At 49.7% G+C, this 15,947-nt stretch overlaps 3 protein-coding genes across 3 annotated transcripts in view; 1 reads left to right on the top strand and 2 right to left on the bottom strand.

The window, feature by feature from the left end:
- The window catches only part of LOC128278859 (proton-coupled amino acid transporter-like protein CG1139), a 2,058-nt gene extending 246 nt beyond the window's left edge, over window positions 1–1,812 (top strand). The window contains exons 2-4 of the mRNA XM_053017589.1: window positions 3–1,237; window positions 1,313–1,488; window positions 1,565–1,812. Coding sequence (XP_052873549.1) covers window positions 3–1,237; window positions 1,313–1,488; window positions 1,565–1,812 — 1,659 coding nt within the window. The remainder of the gene's footprint in view (window positions 1–2; window positions 1,238–1,312; window positions 1,489–1,564) is intronic.
- A 3,698-nt stretch (window positions 1,813–5,510) lies between these two features.
- LOC128269120 (proton-coupled amino acid transporter-like protein CG1139) lies at window positions 5,511–7,066 on the bottom strand. Its single transcript, XM_053006492.1, has 3 exons — window positions 6,069–7,066; window positions 5,820–5,995; window positions 5,511–5,758 (listed from the first exon to the last, which is right to left on the bottom strand). The coding sequence occupies exons 1-3, from the start codon at window positions 7,052–7,054 to the stop codon at window positions 5,511–5,513; spliced, it is 1,410 nt and encodes a 469-aa protein (XP_052862452.1). The 5' UTR covers window positions 7,055–7,066.
- Window positions 7,067–11,601: 4,535 nt separating this feature from the next.
- LOC128268608 (proton-coupled amino acid transporter 1-like) lies at window positions 11,602–15,078 on the bottom strand. Its single transcript, XM_053005744.1, has 6 exons — window positions 14,828–15,078; window positions 13,094–13,244; window positions 12,787–12,996; window positions 12,195–12,652; window positions 11,951–12,126; window positions 11,602–11,852 (listed from the first exon to the last, which is right to left on the bottom strand). Exons 1-6 carry the CDS (start codon window positions 15,064–15,066, stop codon window positions 11,602–11,604), a joined length of 1,485 nt encoding a protein of 494 aa, XP_052861704.1. The 5' UTR covers window positions 15,067–15,078.
- Window positions 15,079–15,947: the final 869 nt, after the last annotated feature.

Genomic DNA, 15,947 nt, shown 5'->3' with positions numbered 1-15,947 from the left:
AGGATCAAAATTACGTCAATGCCGTCATCGCGGTGCCGCCGCTCCATCCCCGGCGGGACTACGTGGTGCAGGACGTCCCGCAGCACCGTCCCCAGCAGGAACGCCCGGATTATGATTTCGTCAATAGCGTCTTCGCGGTGCATGGCGTGCAGCCGTTCCGTCACCCACGCGAACGTCCCATCCGGAACTGGGATAATGTCGCCATCATTGTGCAGCCCCTGCTGCCGCTCCATCCCCAGCGCGAACTTGCCGCTAATGCCGACGAAATCACGGTGCAGGGCGGCCCGCCGCACCAGCTCCAGTGCGGCGGACCCGAGGACGAGGACGTCCAGCCGCGCCACAAGACTAGCTACCTGGAGACGATGATGCACCTGTTCAAAGGGAACATCGGCACCGGATGTTACGCGATGGGCTACGCGTTCAAAAATGGGGGCCTCTTGTTTGGCACCATTGTCACGCTTCTGCTCGGTTTCTTGTGCGTTCACTGTCAGCACGTGCTGATCGAATGCGCGAACCTTATGCAGGACCGGCGCCGGCGAGAGCGCATTGAGCAGCTCCACGTGATGCTCAACAATAGCAGCGTGATGCAGACGCCGCCGCCCGAGCTAGATGCGACACCGCTGGATTTCGCCGAGACCGTCGGGCTGTGCTTCCGGTACGGACCACGTGCGACCCGTCGCTGGGCCACCCCCATGCGCCGCGCCATCAATGTGCTTATCTGTGTGTCTCAGCTCGGATTCTGCGGAGTGTACGTTATCTTCATGAGGTCTCACCTGAGGCAGATCGCCGAGCAATACGATCTGGTTCTGGGCGAGCACCAGATCATGGCGCTGCTGTTCGTCCCGGTCGTGCTGACGTCCATCATCAGAAAGCTGAAGTACTTGTCGTATTGCTCTTTGGCAGCCAACGTACTCATGACGATCGGCATCGGTATCACGTTTTATTACGCGCTCAAGGATCCGCTGCCGTCGCTAGCCGAGCGTAGCCTGATGGGGAGTCCCGAGCAGCTGCCGCTTTTCTACGGCACTGCCATCTTCGCGTTCGAGGGCATCGCCCTCGTCCTGCCGCTCCAGAATGAGATGAGGTCCCCAGCCGATTTCAGCAAAACGTTCGGCGTGCTAAACGTCGGCATGGTGTTCATCGTGTTGCTCTACATCGTGCTCGGCTTCGTTGGGTACCTGCGCTGGGGCGACGCAGTGGAGGGCACCATGACGCTTAACTTGCCCGACGACGAACTGTAAGCGACATCCCATTACCTCAACCTGACACCTGTGTTAACTTTCTGCCCCATCTTTCTCTCACTCTCTTGCAGACTGGCCGTAAGTGTGAAGGTGATGATATCGACCGGAGTGCTGCTCGGTTTTGCGCTGCAGTTCTTCGTCGCTATCACGGTCGTGTGGCCGACGGTGGGACGCCACTGGAGCTACGCCACACGGCACTTTGTCAGCGCTGAGATAATGTTCCGCGTTGGAATGGTGCTGCTCACCTGTTAGTATGGTTGACCTAACCTACGGCCCTCGTACGCACTACCGCCATGTTTCTAAACCATGTTTCTTTCCACCAGTTGTCATCGCCGAGTGTGTGCCGAAGCTGGACCTATTTATTTCGTTGATTGGGGCGTTCTGCTCGTCCACGTTGGGCCTTACTATACCGATGTTGATCGAGCTGATCGTGGAGTTCGGCGAAGGTAACTCTCGACCCCAGACTCGTGGCTTACTGTTGGTGAAGAACGGATGCATCCTCTTCATCGCGCTGGTCGGCTTCGGCACAGGCACCTACGTAAGTGTGTCGCAGATAATTCAAGAGTTCTAGCGACCCGCGGCATGCGCCATGATTTGTTTTAATTTTTGCTCAATTTATTATCAGTTTAATACTGCATTTCTCTGAATTTAATTATTATTATTATTTATTTACAAAAAATGTTCGCCGTTCAGGCTTAACAGAGGAAGAAAAAGAGAAAAATTAATTTCTTCAGACTAATAAGGATACGGATGAGGATTAAGGAAAGGAAAAGGAAGAAAGAGATTCTAAACCACCACCATGAAAGGAATCTAGGAGACGAGAATGGAAGAGTGCAGGAGAGGCATTGAAGTCGAATTAATTGTCTTCATACATATATTATATTTTTTGATAACTTTTATTTGCTGCTCAATAGCCTTTGCGTAAAGGCGTATAACTTTAGATATAGTTAAGGTAGGATAAGGATACGCGAAATTACCCAAAGATGCTGTGGCTGTGAGTGTTTAACGTCGCGAATGGTGTCATTCATCGACAATAATCATTTACCATCAGCAAGGCCCATCCAGTCCAGTCTCAGTTCCTTTATTAGGCTATCAGTTTATGTGCTATATGTGGAACCAGTGTCATTTCGTACTTAGTCAGATACGTACGTACCTTAAAATCTCATAAATAATCCACTCTGGCATGTTTACGATTTGCGCGAATTTATTTAGAATCTCATTCAGAGTATCCTAATAGCTTTAAGCATTTGTTCCTATCGAACCAACATAAAAACCAAACGCCGACATATAAGAAGCGAAATAGAAACTGAAACCATCCATAAACATTTGTATTACATCGAACAAAACAATCAAAATTAATCGAACAAATAGAGGCAAAAAGTATCAATAAGCTAAGTTGGTAACGAATGTGATGATAAGAGAGATTAATTTGATTCTTTACAACAGGCACTCTGCATGTCTAAAATTGTGAGCGAATTTTTTTAGAATCTCATTCAGAGTATCCTAATAGCTTTAAGCATTTGATCCTATCGAACCAACATAAAAACCAAACCGACACCAACCGACATATAAGATGCGAAATAGAAACTGAAACCATCCATAAACATTTGTATTACGAATCGAACAAATAAAGGCAAACATTATCAATAAACTAAACAGTTGACGAATGTGATGATAAGAGAGATTTATTTGATTCTTTACAACAGGTAAGAGAACGTTCTTGCCAAATTGAATCCCGATACTGACCCCGAGAACAAACTAAGCCGTTTTTATTAATCATATGTCTTAAATCTGTTGACTAAATTAATCGGACAGCTATACACCATTGAAGATGCCAGGTGCGGTAACATTTCTTGCACCGTGCGGGAGCCTGCAGCCTATTTATGCTGGCAAAAGATCTTTCAATCCTTTCGAAATCGCTCTCTGATAAAACCGGCAGTGTCCGAAGCCAAGTCAGGAACCAATGTTGGCTAAGACATGAACCAAGATCATCAAATTGGCCATGTCTCCGCTAGCAAGGTAGCGACTGTAGTTTGAATGAAATCCATACTTTCTTTTGAATTAAGGATAAGGATTTAGAGACTTGTATACTGCTGTTCAATAATGTTTGTGTTTGGCTTTGTTTACTACATCGTCGCCCTTCCCCCCGCATGCATTTTCTTTTCGCTTTGTTTCTCTCACTAGTTCTTCTATCGTTCGATCCTCGCATACTGAGGCGTCTGCATTTCATGATGCCAAAGCACGAGCATTTGTTTCACCATTCACGCGTATCAACGCGACACCCGTGCGTGCTGTGTGCGGGGTCCCCTTGGGCGGGGAGACTGTGCAGCCTTCCGTCAGGTTGGCTGTAGGTTACCAAAGCTGCAATCAGGTCTAACCGTACCTTAGAGCGTGGCAATGCCTACTAGACGCCTCCATGTGGTGGTCCCTGGATAGTACACGGCCTGTACGAACTAAGTGCTAGAGGTTCAATGAGGTGGGACGATACCTTAAGTCCCGGAGCCAACAGAACATCTGTTGAGCTAGAAGTGACCAATTGCGTCCTAGTAGCTGCGCAAAGTGGTCAAGTGATCGAGAGGGCGATGCCTTGTTGCAACCTGAGGTTTGGCCAGTTGAACGCAGTAGTACCCCGCCTGTGGTGGGCAGGGTGCTCAATACTCATGGTTTGTGTCGAGTACACATCGCCTGATCGGTCCTTCCGGAGAATGGTTGGAGAGACAAGGCATCCGATGAGGTTGGATGACCCCCTCCACCATTTGAAGCATTTATGCTTCTAGTGGGCGGGACGGGACTTGTCGTTGGGACGAAGGTGAAGGCAGGCTAATCAGCATCAGGTTGTCCATCGTTTGGCTGGATGGTGTGGCAGCCTGGGCTGTGCGAGCTGTCTTTACTATATCCCGTGTTGAGCGCGTGCGCTGATTTTTTCCTGTCCAGCGCGCGCAGCACTCCTCGCTCATGTCGTAGGGTTTGCCTAGCGGCTAGTTACCGCGACTTGAGCATATGAGCTGGTGGCGCCTTTTTCTTTAGTCAGTCGAATCTGGCAGGCGGGTCAGGCCGTTTCTTTACTAAAAGATTTCTCTTGGGCGGACAATTAAAAGAAAGTGCGTGCTGTGTGCCTCTTTAGGACGCCAGACGCCATTACCGCACGGGTCGGATCCATTCGTTCATTCGGTCAACACCGGTGGTATTGGTCAAGTGGTATTGAAATGTTATATTGGCCCTGGAATGATTGTGTGACTGCTGATGGAGACTACTCAGATGAATAAAGCCAATTTTGAACAAATAGAAAACACCTTTTCTTTCATAGGCCCAGGACACTTCAGCCCATGTGTTACGAAGGATGATATAATGGAAGAGCTGAAGTAACTTATTATTGAATAACAGTATACAAGATTCTAAATTAATTGAAAAGAAAATATGGATCTCATTCACAGTCGCTGTACAGTCTCTACCTTGCTAGCGGAGCCATGGTCAGTTTGATGATCTCAGTTCATGTCGCAGCCAACATTGGGTTCTGACTTGGCTTCTGACACTGGCGGTTTTATCAGAGAGCGGCATCGAAAGGATTGAAAGATCCTTTACCAACATAGTTAGGCTCCCGCATCAAATCAAATTTGCTGCGCTCCACGTTGGGAGCATAGTGCAGTTATTAGAATCTTACATCCTGGGCGAGGCTCCCGCACGGTGGAAGAAATGTTACCGCGCCTGGTTATTCGGGATACAAATGCTTATGGACGGTGCCACTTTTTTTCGCTTCTTTTATGTCGGCGTTTGGTTTTTATGTTGCTACGATAGATTCAAATGCCTAAAGCTATTTGCATACTCTGAATAAGATTCAGGTTAAGTTCGCGCACATCGTAAACCTGCCAGAGTCGATTATTTATGAGATTGTAAGGGTTCGATTTAACTAAATACGAGATGCCACTGGTTCAACATATAAAACATATAAATTGATTCACTAACAAAGGAATGCTGCATCTATAGCGCATTCTTAGACTGCCCTGGCCGACGGAAAATGATTATTGTCGATGGATGACATCGTTCGCGACGTTGAGCACTCACAGCCACAGCAGCTTCTGATTAATTCGCGTATGTTTATCCTACCTTAACTATATTTAAAGTTATGCGCCTTTTTGCAAAGGTTACTAAGCAGGAAATAAAAGTTATCACACGTAAAAATATCATATGATATACGTATAAAGAAAATTAAATTCACAAATTGATAAAAAATTAAACAAAAACAAAAAACTTGGCGCATGCCGCGGGTCGCTAGAACTCTTGAATGATCTTCGATACACTTTCGTAGGTGCCGGTGCCGAAGCCGACCAGCGCGATCAGGAGGATGCAACCGTTCTTCAGCACCAGCCAGCCACGAGCGTGAGGTCGAGAGCTTACTTCGCCGAACTCCACGATCAGCTCGATGATCGGCGGTATAATGAGAGCTAAGGCGGACGAGCAGAACGCCCCAATCAGCGAAATGAACAGGCTCAGCTTCGGTACACACTCGGCGATGACAACTGGTGGAAAGAAACATGGTTTAGAATGGCGAGGGCCGTACGTTAGGTCAACCATACTAACAGGTGAGCAGCACCATTACTACGCGGAACATCATTTCGGCGCTGACCGCGTTCCGAGAGGCGTAGCTCCAGCGGCATCCCACCATCGGCCACATGATCATAATTGCGACGAAGAACTGCAAAGCGAACCCGAGCAGCACTCCGGTCGAGATCATCAGCTTCACACTTTCGGCCAGTCTGCAAGAGAGTGAGAGAAAGATGGGGCAGAAAGTTAACACGTGTCAGGTCGAGTTAACGGGATGTCGCTTACAGTTCGCCGTCGGGCAAGTTGAGTGTCATGGTGCCCTCCACTGCGTCGCCCCAGCGCAGGTAACCAACGAAGCCGAACGTGCTGAAGAGCGACACGATGAGCACCATGCCGAGGTTCAGCACGCCGAACGGTTTGCTGAAATCGGTTGGGTATTTCATCTCGTTCTGAAGTGGCAGAACGAGGGCGATGCCCTCGAACGCGAAGATGGCTGTGCCAAAGAAAAGCGGCAGCTGCTCGGGACTGCCTATCAGGCGACGCTCGGCTAGCGGCGGCAGCGGATCCTTGAGCGCGTAGTAAAACGTGATGCCGATGCCGATCGTCATGAGTACGTTGGCGGCCAGAGAGCAATACGACAAGAACTTCAACTTGGTGATGATCGAAGTCAGGATAACCGGCACGAGCAGCAGCGCCATGATGAGGCGCACGTCCAAAACCAGCCCGTACCGATCGGCGATTTGCTTAAAGTTGGAGCTGATAAACACGAAGTAGATGCAGCAGAACCCGAGCTGGGTCACGCAGATGAAAACGTTCACCGTGCGACGCATCGTAGCGGCCCAGTGACAGGTGGCCGGTGGGCCGTACCGGAAACACAACCCGACGGTGTCGGCGAAATCCGGCGGTGGCTCGTATAGCTCGGTCGGCGGCGGCGGCGGCACCAACACGCCGCTGTTATTGCGCGACATGTGGCGCTTCTCATAGCGCTCCCGCCGGCATCGGTCCTGCATAAGGTTCGCACAGTTGATCAGCACGTGCTGACAGTGAACGCACACGAAACCGAGCAGAAGCGTGACAATGGTGCCAAACAAGAGACCCCCATTTTTGAACGCGTCTCCCATTGCGTAGCACCCGGTGCCGATGTTCCCCTTGAACAGGTGCATCATCGTCTCCAGGTAGCTAGTCTTGTGGTGCGGCTGGACGCCCTGCACCGTGATGACGTCATCGGCGTAGTCGTGGTCGGGTCGTTCTCGGTGGTGATGATGGTGCATGTGGTAGCGGCCGTCATCAAACTCCATCATCGTCACGGTCTTCGTCGTTCCAGTAGAGTCGGCGACCAGCGAAGGACGCCAAAAGCTTTTCGCCCGCTGCTCGCCGTTTTCCAGCCCCCATCCGCCATCACCAACGAACGACACTATGCTGGGACGCGGCTTGTACGCTTCCGCACCCGGATAATCCTCCACGGAAATGGCCACCGGCATTATAATTGTGCTCTATGCGACCTGGAACAGAACACGGCCATTGTGATTACAGAGAAATGCAAGGATGCCAAATGCGCAACCGGAGCGCTCATGCTGCACTCGAATTCCTTAACTCGACAGTAACCGCACAAAATGGAGGAAAACGAACTCAATAATATGGTAGAACAGAGTAACAGAGAGTGTTTGAGAAATTTGACTTTTTTAAGCCAACTCAGGTGCGGGGTTTAAACTTGGAAATAATTGCTTATTGCGCTACAGCAACTATTTGTTTTACTATTTGAAGACCAGAGCCAACGCAAAGGTGGTCTAATCGAGCCAAAATCTACCGAGCCAGCTTTCTTGGGTATTTTTCAGAAATCTGTTACTTTTCAATCCATTAATATTCGCCATACAAAGGATTGATTTCTTATGAATGAGCGTGAGCCTCACTGGCAGCTGGCATTGAAACCATGTTATTCAAATTAATGTTTTATGCTCTCAGCTGGGGTTTTTAAATTTGACTAAGAAAGCCTTTACTTTGAGAAAAGAGAAACCCAATAAAAGACTAGCGGACATGAACGCTTGGGATTCGCTCACAATGAAACAAAACGTTACGAACGCTTTCAGATGACAACAAATCTGACCCACGATGAGCTAAAAGAAGAAGAAAATAACAATATTAAATATTGGAACTCTATTGCTTAATAAGCATGCTACCGTTAAAGAGCAGTAAAAAAAAGCGGTAAAGCTATTCAGCCAACATCAACAGGTCCAACGCTGAACACTTCTATCTGAATACTCCGAATATCGTTATCGATCGCTCGCTGGTTCTTCCAATTACATAATGACGAAAGTCTCACGTCGGCCGGCTCGACCGATACGCGGGGGGGGGCCCATGAAACCAAAAATTTGCATCCGATGCATCCGAAACAAGTTCATATTTAACCCTGAAAGTCGAATAAACAAACCGAGAGCGATATATTCTATTCACTCGACGGTGGGCCCGCGTATGTGCTCTTTGCGATCCCGGGTCCGATTCGATCCGGATCACAAAAACCACAGACGCCGACGCTGCTCACGATGAAATTTTTTGTCTGTTTTCAAATTCTAAATCACGCGTTTGTTTTTAACGTCCGCAGCGCAGCGTTTTGTTCCTATTGTTGTGACGCTTAACTTTCTGACCGCTAAAAATGTATACCCCCCCAAAACGACCCACCCACCCACACCGGCCCAGGCTGATCACTGCCATCTTATTGTAACCCCCACCAAAACCAGCCGAGCCGCCGCCCGGGAGACGGATTGCCTATTTTTACTCGATTACACTATCCGCTCACCCTAGACCCGCCTAACCAAGAACCCCTGTTGGGCAACAATGAACGAGAGCGAGAGAGAGAGAGAGAGACAGAGAGTAAAGTAAATAATTAATAACGCGAAGGAGATTAGGTGAACTACCGGTGATTATAGATAAAATAGAATAGAATGCTCCACAGGCTTCGGAGTGTTTAACCCCCTAACCGAGGTGTTGTTTTAGTTAAGCCAGCGTCTGCTCATCAGCGTCAGCCCACCTGAGCAGTACTACATCTTTACCATGATACCATGAGTACAGATACCAAACAGAGCCATGACCTAGATAGATATCGCCTATACAAACAGATTTCACCTTGAAAGGCGAAATCGTTGAGGAAGAACTTCATCCTTCCTTCATCTCCACCTTCCTTAAAAACTGTGTATCCAAAAGTGGCAGTGATTGTTGGTTGAGGACGATCACGGGAGGTTCCTCTATGGGACCCGCTGGACATTTGGTCGCCATCTCTGATGGGACCTCCGCACGAATAATAAACAATGGTGCTGCATGTCGGGCTTGGGTAATAAATAATAAACAATGGTGCTGCAAGTGGGTTGCCGGGTTCGAAAGCGGACGCTTGTGTCCTAGTGACGCCTCCAGTAACGCCCACACACGTCATAGAGCCTGGCCGGACAATATTCACGGGTCACAATCTCAAATCTCAGGGCACTAAACCACGTAAACCCCAAAACAAAGCGCGTAATTTTACCTTTCTTCCACGAAAGAACGAACGAACCACGGACGAGGCGACGAGATTTTTCGCCGATTTGTGTCGATTTGGGCCCGATTGTGCAACTCTGTAAACGCAACTGAATGTGAAACGAAAAGAAAAATCCCAAACTCACAAACCAGCTCGGAGGGCGCGTCGTGTTTGCGACAACCCCCTCCCAATTCCTTCCCGCACCGACCCCTCCGGCTCTATTTTTCTCACTCATGCTTGCATCGGTCGATCCTCTGGGCTGGGCGAAGTCTCCGCATTTTACGTCTAATGGCGCTCGGCGGAGCACGAGCGTTTGTTTCGGTTAATTGTTATGAATTCTCCCCCGGGGGAAATTTATGGCTTTTCATGCTCGTTTCACTTCAATCATGCGTCTAACACTTCGCCCCATACACGCGCATCAGCGCGACACCCGTGTGTGCCGTGGTGCTGCTTTACGAGCGGTGCTCGGAGGCCATTACCGAGCTTGGCCCAATCCTTTCGGACAGCGTCCTCTTGTCCAAACGTCGCTTACGGCAGCGCGAATCCCAAAGCTGGCAGTGCCCATTGTGTGATGGTCACCATGCATCGTCCTTCAACCTGGCTAGCCCAGACTTTGTGCGTCTTCGAACGCCAGCATGGTGCTCAAAACATGCAATTCGTGACACAGCTGCCAAAGAAAGCATAGCGGGCTCGGGGCTTGCCCGTATCAATGCCGATTCGTCATAAGTCCCACACCAACCAGCTCTGGCGATTGAGGTGTATTTGAATGTGCTCGAGCTGAATTCGGTTGAACGTTGCATCTTTTGATTCCAGCTATTATAGTTGGGCATAGTTGGGTCTTGCTCCGCTATCTACCTATGCAGGAACATAATAGTTAAACTAATGACCGGTCAATAGCATGCGCATGCTACGTTACATTAGAACGCTCGAGTAATATGTTTGTTATTAACAAAATACCACAACCATCGCAAAACGGCTTTTTGTCGCACACAACAACACTCTAAACCGCTCGATTTCGTAACGGGCCGGGCCCCCGTAAACACGCTACGCCAAAAATAAACGAAACACGACAACAACGAACTTGTTAGCAAGGATCGTAGCTCACAAAGTTACCTACAATTGTTGATTTGCCACTAACGTTAGTTGCACGACGCGTGGAACGCCTTGCCTTTCGCGCAGGACTCAAGCTAAGATGATCTTCGTCGCACAGTGTCCGAAAGCACACTGAAATGAACACGCGCAGATCAATCACACGCTCGTTGTCGATGATTTTCACACCCGAAGTGTTTTGCACTGCGCTACGACGAATCTCACCCCGATCACCAAACAATGTGGCGAAACCATCGTGGTGCGCATGATGCGCAACCATTAGGCACAAACCGGTAGGTTGCGTCCATTCTAAAAATGATAACGAATATTGAACGGAAAAAAAATCATGGGCGGTTCGAAGTGCATTTAAAAATATGCAATCAAGCAGGCTCGCCCACCTAAAAGAACCCACTGCAACTTTAAACAGGGGCCCATTGAGGGAAACATTTAGAATACATTCCAAGCTCAGACACTACGAAGACAAGTGCTTACTGGCTGACCAGTTTGATGATCCGTCCGCCATTGAATGCTTGTTTCGTAGAGAAATATTGCATTGCTTTTAGAAGAAACTGATTGTCTGTTTTGTCTAGCGCGTACTACCGTAAACGTTTCGGTTCCCAATTTGGCGCCACAAAGTAAGGATTAACTTGAACTCAACACAAGTAGTTTAAATCATTTAAAAATGGTGATTTCATCCCAAAGTTGACAGCAGTTGACCCATTTGAAGGAAGTTTTGGATGGGCCACAATACCACAGAAGGCAACGCACAGAAATTTCATTGCACGATAACGCTCCACTCGCGTACTGGAAAACCGGTCAGGAAAAGAATTGAATCATTTGATTGGGAAGTTCTTTCACATGTCACTTACTAACCAAATTTGGCTCCTTCCGAGAACCACCTTTTCACATCGCTGGGACACGCCCTTACCGAGCAACGCTTCAATTCAAACTAAAGTGTGGCCAAACGGCTAAAAGAAGTTCATACCCAGGTACTCTGAAAAGCACAGGTTACCAGGCTACCCAGATACTCTGGAAAATACAAATATATTTGTCATTAGTATGGTACTGTGTTAAGAGTATCACAAGTATTTTGTCAAATCTCCTAAGCGACATCCCAAGTACTACGTCAAGTACCTCCTATAGCTTTCGTGTACTTGAATACTTGCTCGATATTTGACGGCGACGGCGTGGTAACGTAGGTCCAGTTTGTAATTGCAAGATGGTTCAAAAGCTTCTAGCCAGTGCCAGCAGACTCTCGTACGTGCCTGTTACAACGCCGACACTAGCGATCAGAAGAATCAACCCGTTTTTGGCACACAGCGTCCAGGTAAGCTGTGACTTCTCGCCGGGTGAAGTAGCCGCCAGCAGTGTCATCTCGATGACGGGCGGCCAAATCAGGGCAAGCGCTGTGGAGCACAAGGCTCCAATCAGCGAGATGAAGGCCCCTAGGTTAGGTACAGTTTCCGCGATCAGAACTACACGTAAAGAAAATCATGAAAAACAAAAACCGACGAACGGTCGTTTTAAAACGTGTCATCTAAGTGTCCGATAATGGAGCCGAGGAGGTTCGTACATGTTAACAGCACCATCAGCATACGGAAGGTGAGCTCCACGCGCATTGGATGCCGGTGCAGCGGATCAAACCGTCGTCGTACGGCGGGCAGCATTATCTGGATAGCTACAAAGAACTGGAGCGAGTACCCTAGCAGGACGCCGATGGAGATCATAAGCTTGACACTCTGGGCCAACCTGTAAAATGAGGCCAACCGGTCAGCAGAGCACCAAGTCGCGGTCCAGTCGCGCATAGCGATACGCACAGCTCACCGTCCGGAAGGTTGAGCGTGAGGCTACCCTTGACCGTGTCGCCCCACTTGAGGTAGCCCAGGAAGCCGGTGGTGGCGAACAGCAGTGTCACCACGGTCATTCCCACATTCAGCACCCCGAATGAACGCGAAAAGTTGGCGGGATTGCGCATCGCACTCTTCAATGGCAACACCAACGCAATGCCTTCGAAGGCGAAGATAGCGGTGCCGAAGTAGAGCGGTAGTGTACGCCAGCTGCCCACCCACGCTCGGGTACTCGCGGTGACGGGCGGCAGATCTTGCACCGTGTAGTAGTAGGTGATGCCGATACCAAGCACCATGCACGTGTTGCCGACCGTCATGAACCACGCCAGGTACTTGAGATTGGTTATCAACGCCGGTAGCGCCATCGGCAGTAAAATGATCAGCATGTGCCAGTGCACGTCAAACACCACACCGTAGTAGTCGTACAACTGATCGAGAGGAGATTAAGGGAAGAGCCAGAACAAGAGACAATGAGCACGGATAGCGGATGTCCAGGCTAATGAGCCTATGATCCGGCCTCTGATCGATTGGCGCCCTTGTGAATGGGCCGCCACTATCTTACTTGCTTTATGTTGGAACTGATGAACACGAAGTAAACACAGCACAGACCGAGCTGCGTCAGACAGATGAACACGTTCACAGCCCGATGCATCGTCCCGGACCAACGCCGCAGCCGGTGGTGACCGTGGGCGAAACAGAGGCCCACTGTTTCAGCAAAGTCGGGCATCACGGAGAGCCCTAACTTGCGCTGCATCCGACCGGAGCAGTTGAGCTGCCGAAGAAATGCCAAACACATTCAACCGTTCAAATGAATCATGAATTACTGGTGACGAGCGGAACGACTCGCAACCCCCGAAAACGCTACTCACCAGTATGTGCTCACTGTGCACCGAGATCACGCCAAGAAACAGGGTGAGGATGGGACTGAGCAGTAGCCCGCCATTGCGAAACGCATCACCCATCGCGTACAGTCCTGGTCCGACATTGCCCTTGAAGATGTGCATGGTGGTTTCAAGGTAGCTGTCAAGGAAACAGATCGCGCTGGTGTTAATCTTATTGCTTCACATTGTCCACATCTGGCGTTCTAAGTGGATCGGCGTATAGGGTGACACCGATTCAGGAACTGAAAGGGTACCCATGAGAAATCGCTCCGTGCTACTAGTTGACCTCTTCATAGCACCTTTAGTGCGACCCTTTCGGCAGCACCGGGCGGGATGACGGTATTCAAACGGGATGACGCACCTACTGCATCACACGGGTTGCACTACCCAGTGAACAATTTTGAGTGACCGAGGTACCCCTCCGCCTGAGGAGGGGACGAGGAAGGCTGAAACGAGTGAGCTCGAACGCCCCTCTGCCTGCGGCAAAGACGAGAGGGGGCGGGCGCGACGCTCGCTGCAGTGAGCAGGCCGGCTCATGAGGGTCCGCTCGTAGGCAGCGGCGGAAAAGAGCGGAGGAAACCACGAGAGGAGGGAGTTTCACGCGCGAGCTTGTGGGTTTAAATTACCTGGAGAGGGAAGGGCGGAAGGGCCGAGACGCGAAGCGACCGCGAGCAAGTGGAAGACGAACGAATGAAAGAAAGGAAAAGGAATAGAAAAAAAGGGACAGAGCGACACACAGTCCCGAGCGGCTCGCGAAGCACACCGGCAGTCGCATAAAGCATTCCGTCGGGGACTTAACCGAATTTTCGAGTCGCGGCAAAGTCGAACTCTGTCTATTTTGTATAGTGTGTGTAGGTGCGTTGATCAAGTTGCAAGTTTCTACCAAGTTCAAGTGCATTCCATCATGTGTGATCCTGATTGAAATAATACAGGTAAGTTTATTGGACAGTGTTCAGTAGTGTTCAAATAATGTTGACAAGTTTTCACTCTGCTCGTTTCAGATCTCTACCTCAAGCTGGTCAAACTAAGTAGCGATCGACTGGAATTAACACGGCGGCACCGGCATTTACGGCGTCATAGGCGTTTACACCACGGCGTTTACATCAATGCACTGAAGCAGGACGGCGAACGGTAGAGTGAACGAAAAAGCGAACACACAAAAGCGAGAAATAAATGGCACTGCGCATGTCCAAACCGACACGAAGCATTTTCACTTCGGGAACCGACAGGGGATACGAGAGAAAGAAAGAGGGAGAGGGCACATATGAGAGAGGGAGACGACAAGGGGCACGCTCGAGAAAAAAATCGAAAGATTAATTTCTGCCATCGAAAGATTGGGCCATCTCACAAGGGATTTAGATAGGCGATTTACATTAGTCTTTCGATAATCTTTCGATTTTCTTTCGATCATCTTTCGATAATCTTTCGATGCTCCATAGTGAGAAGAGCGCCGGGCACTCAAAATTGTTCACTGGGTAAAAATAAACTCTCTCGCCTCGCAAGCATGAACAGCACGTGCGTGATAATGCCTAACCGATATATGAGAGGTCGCATACAGGTATGCAAGGGCATCGGAGATGGAAGGAGAGAGACAGCATCGTTGTCGAGATGCGTGTCTGCTACTCTCCTGCTACTGCTACGGCCGATAAAACCGTTGACCGATAAGACGTGCACATCCTCCCCAACGAACGAACGAAGGAGACGGGATCGCAATATACTTACGTTGTGGGTCGCTCGGTTTGCAGACCATGCGCTGCGGATTTTTCCGTTCCAGACCCCACCACAACCCCGGTTTCGGGTGGCTTGCCTTCCGGTACGTCCTCGAACGAAGCATTTACGACACCGTCGCTGGTGGGGGGTATCGGCTGCAACTGCATCGTACTGTGCCGCTGGTCGTAGCCACCAGATGTTTCCAGCGGTGGCTGACGGACGTCAAATGGGCGATGCGCGTTCTCCTGCATCGTCGTCGACACACTCGCTGCTGTGCGTGTGGGTGAACAACTTGCCGGCAGCTGCAATAAACGAAGGAAGCGTTCAAAACAGAAAAAACAGAAAACCGGTTCGGTCCCACCACGTGACGGAACGCAACCTGGGGGGCCGTGCAAAGGGAATGCACTCGAACCTGCTGTTTGTTCTGCACACGGCGTTCTTAACCGCAATTAAGTGGGGCACTGATCGCACTGAAGATAAACCGCGCACACGGTTTAACGGTTTTATCAGGTGAATCGATAGCCGAAGTAGCACTCTGACACCAGTTCCCGCGGTTCACTACCTGTTTGTGGTTTTTCCGTGCCGGGACTCCCGTCGAACTCTCGTCGAGAGCGTCACTGCGTCGTTTGGCTAAGGCATAGTCTGAACAGGGAGCGAGCTGTGCACACACCGTTCAAACAGAGCTGACTGCTGAGCTGCTGCGCTGCGATCGCTTCTCATCCTCCGTTAGCGGCACCGCTTTGGTATGCGTGTGATCGAACACCCACACTCTTTTTCTCTCGTGCGCTCTCTTTTTTCCTCTTGACGGCGACGGCGGCGGCGTCGTCGACGATTAATGAAAATTATTTATCCCCAACGCGTGTCGCCGCAACCTGTCGCAACCTGTCGTGACCTGTCGCAGGCTGCTGGCTGCCGTGCTCGAGAACGTGTTGCAATATGTGTACTCGAAGGAAACACAAGACCGACATGTATATTAATTTTCTGTTTTTTTTTATCTGTTGCCCTATGTCGCGTGCGCCGCGCATTCTTGGCATCCGACTCTGCTGCTGCCTACTACTGGGTTAGGTTGCAAAAGTAAATGGGCCATGGAAGTTTGACTGCCTGGTCTGGCGCCAGCTCAACGACTCTCAGA

The sequence above is a fragment of the Anopheles cruzii genome, chromosome X (genome assembly GCF_943734635.1).
Source record: "Anopheles cruzii chromosome X, idAnoCruzAS_RS32_06, whole genome shotgun sequence".
Lineage (NCBI taxonomy): Eukaryota > Metazoa > Arthropoda > Insecta > Diptera > Culicidae > Anopheles > Anopheles cruzii.
This window is presented reverse-complemented; position numbering and strand designations above follow the sequence as displayed.

Bases quoted from the DNA above. Each gene is read 5' to 3' on its own strand.
- LOC128269120 (XM_053006492.1), bottom strand. From the start codon at position 7,054: ATGCACCATCATCACCACCGAGAACGACCCGACCACGACTACGCCGAT. The intron at 5,996-6,068 runs GTAAGCGACATC...ACTCTCTTGCAG, and splicing joins AACTTGCCCGACGGCGAACT to ACTGGCCGAAAGTGTGAAGC. The intron at 5,759-5,819 runs GTTAGTATGGTT...TCTTTCCACCAG, and splicing joins AGTAATGGTGCTGCTCACCT to TTGTCATCGCCGAGTGTGTA.
- LOC128268608 (XM_053005744.1), bottom strand. From the start codon at position 15,066: ATGCAGGAGAACGCGCATCGCCCATTTGACGTCCGTCAGCCACCGCTG. The intron at 12,127-12,194 runs GTGCGTATCGCT...CTCATTTTACAG, and splicing joins AACCTTCCGGACGGTGAGCT to GTTGGCCCAGAGTGTCAAGC. The intron at 11,853-11,950 runs GTACGAACCTCC...CTTTACGTGTAG, and splicing joins GCTGATGGTGCTGTTAACAT to TTCTGATCGCGGAAACTGTA.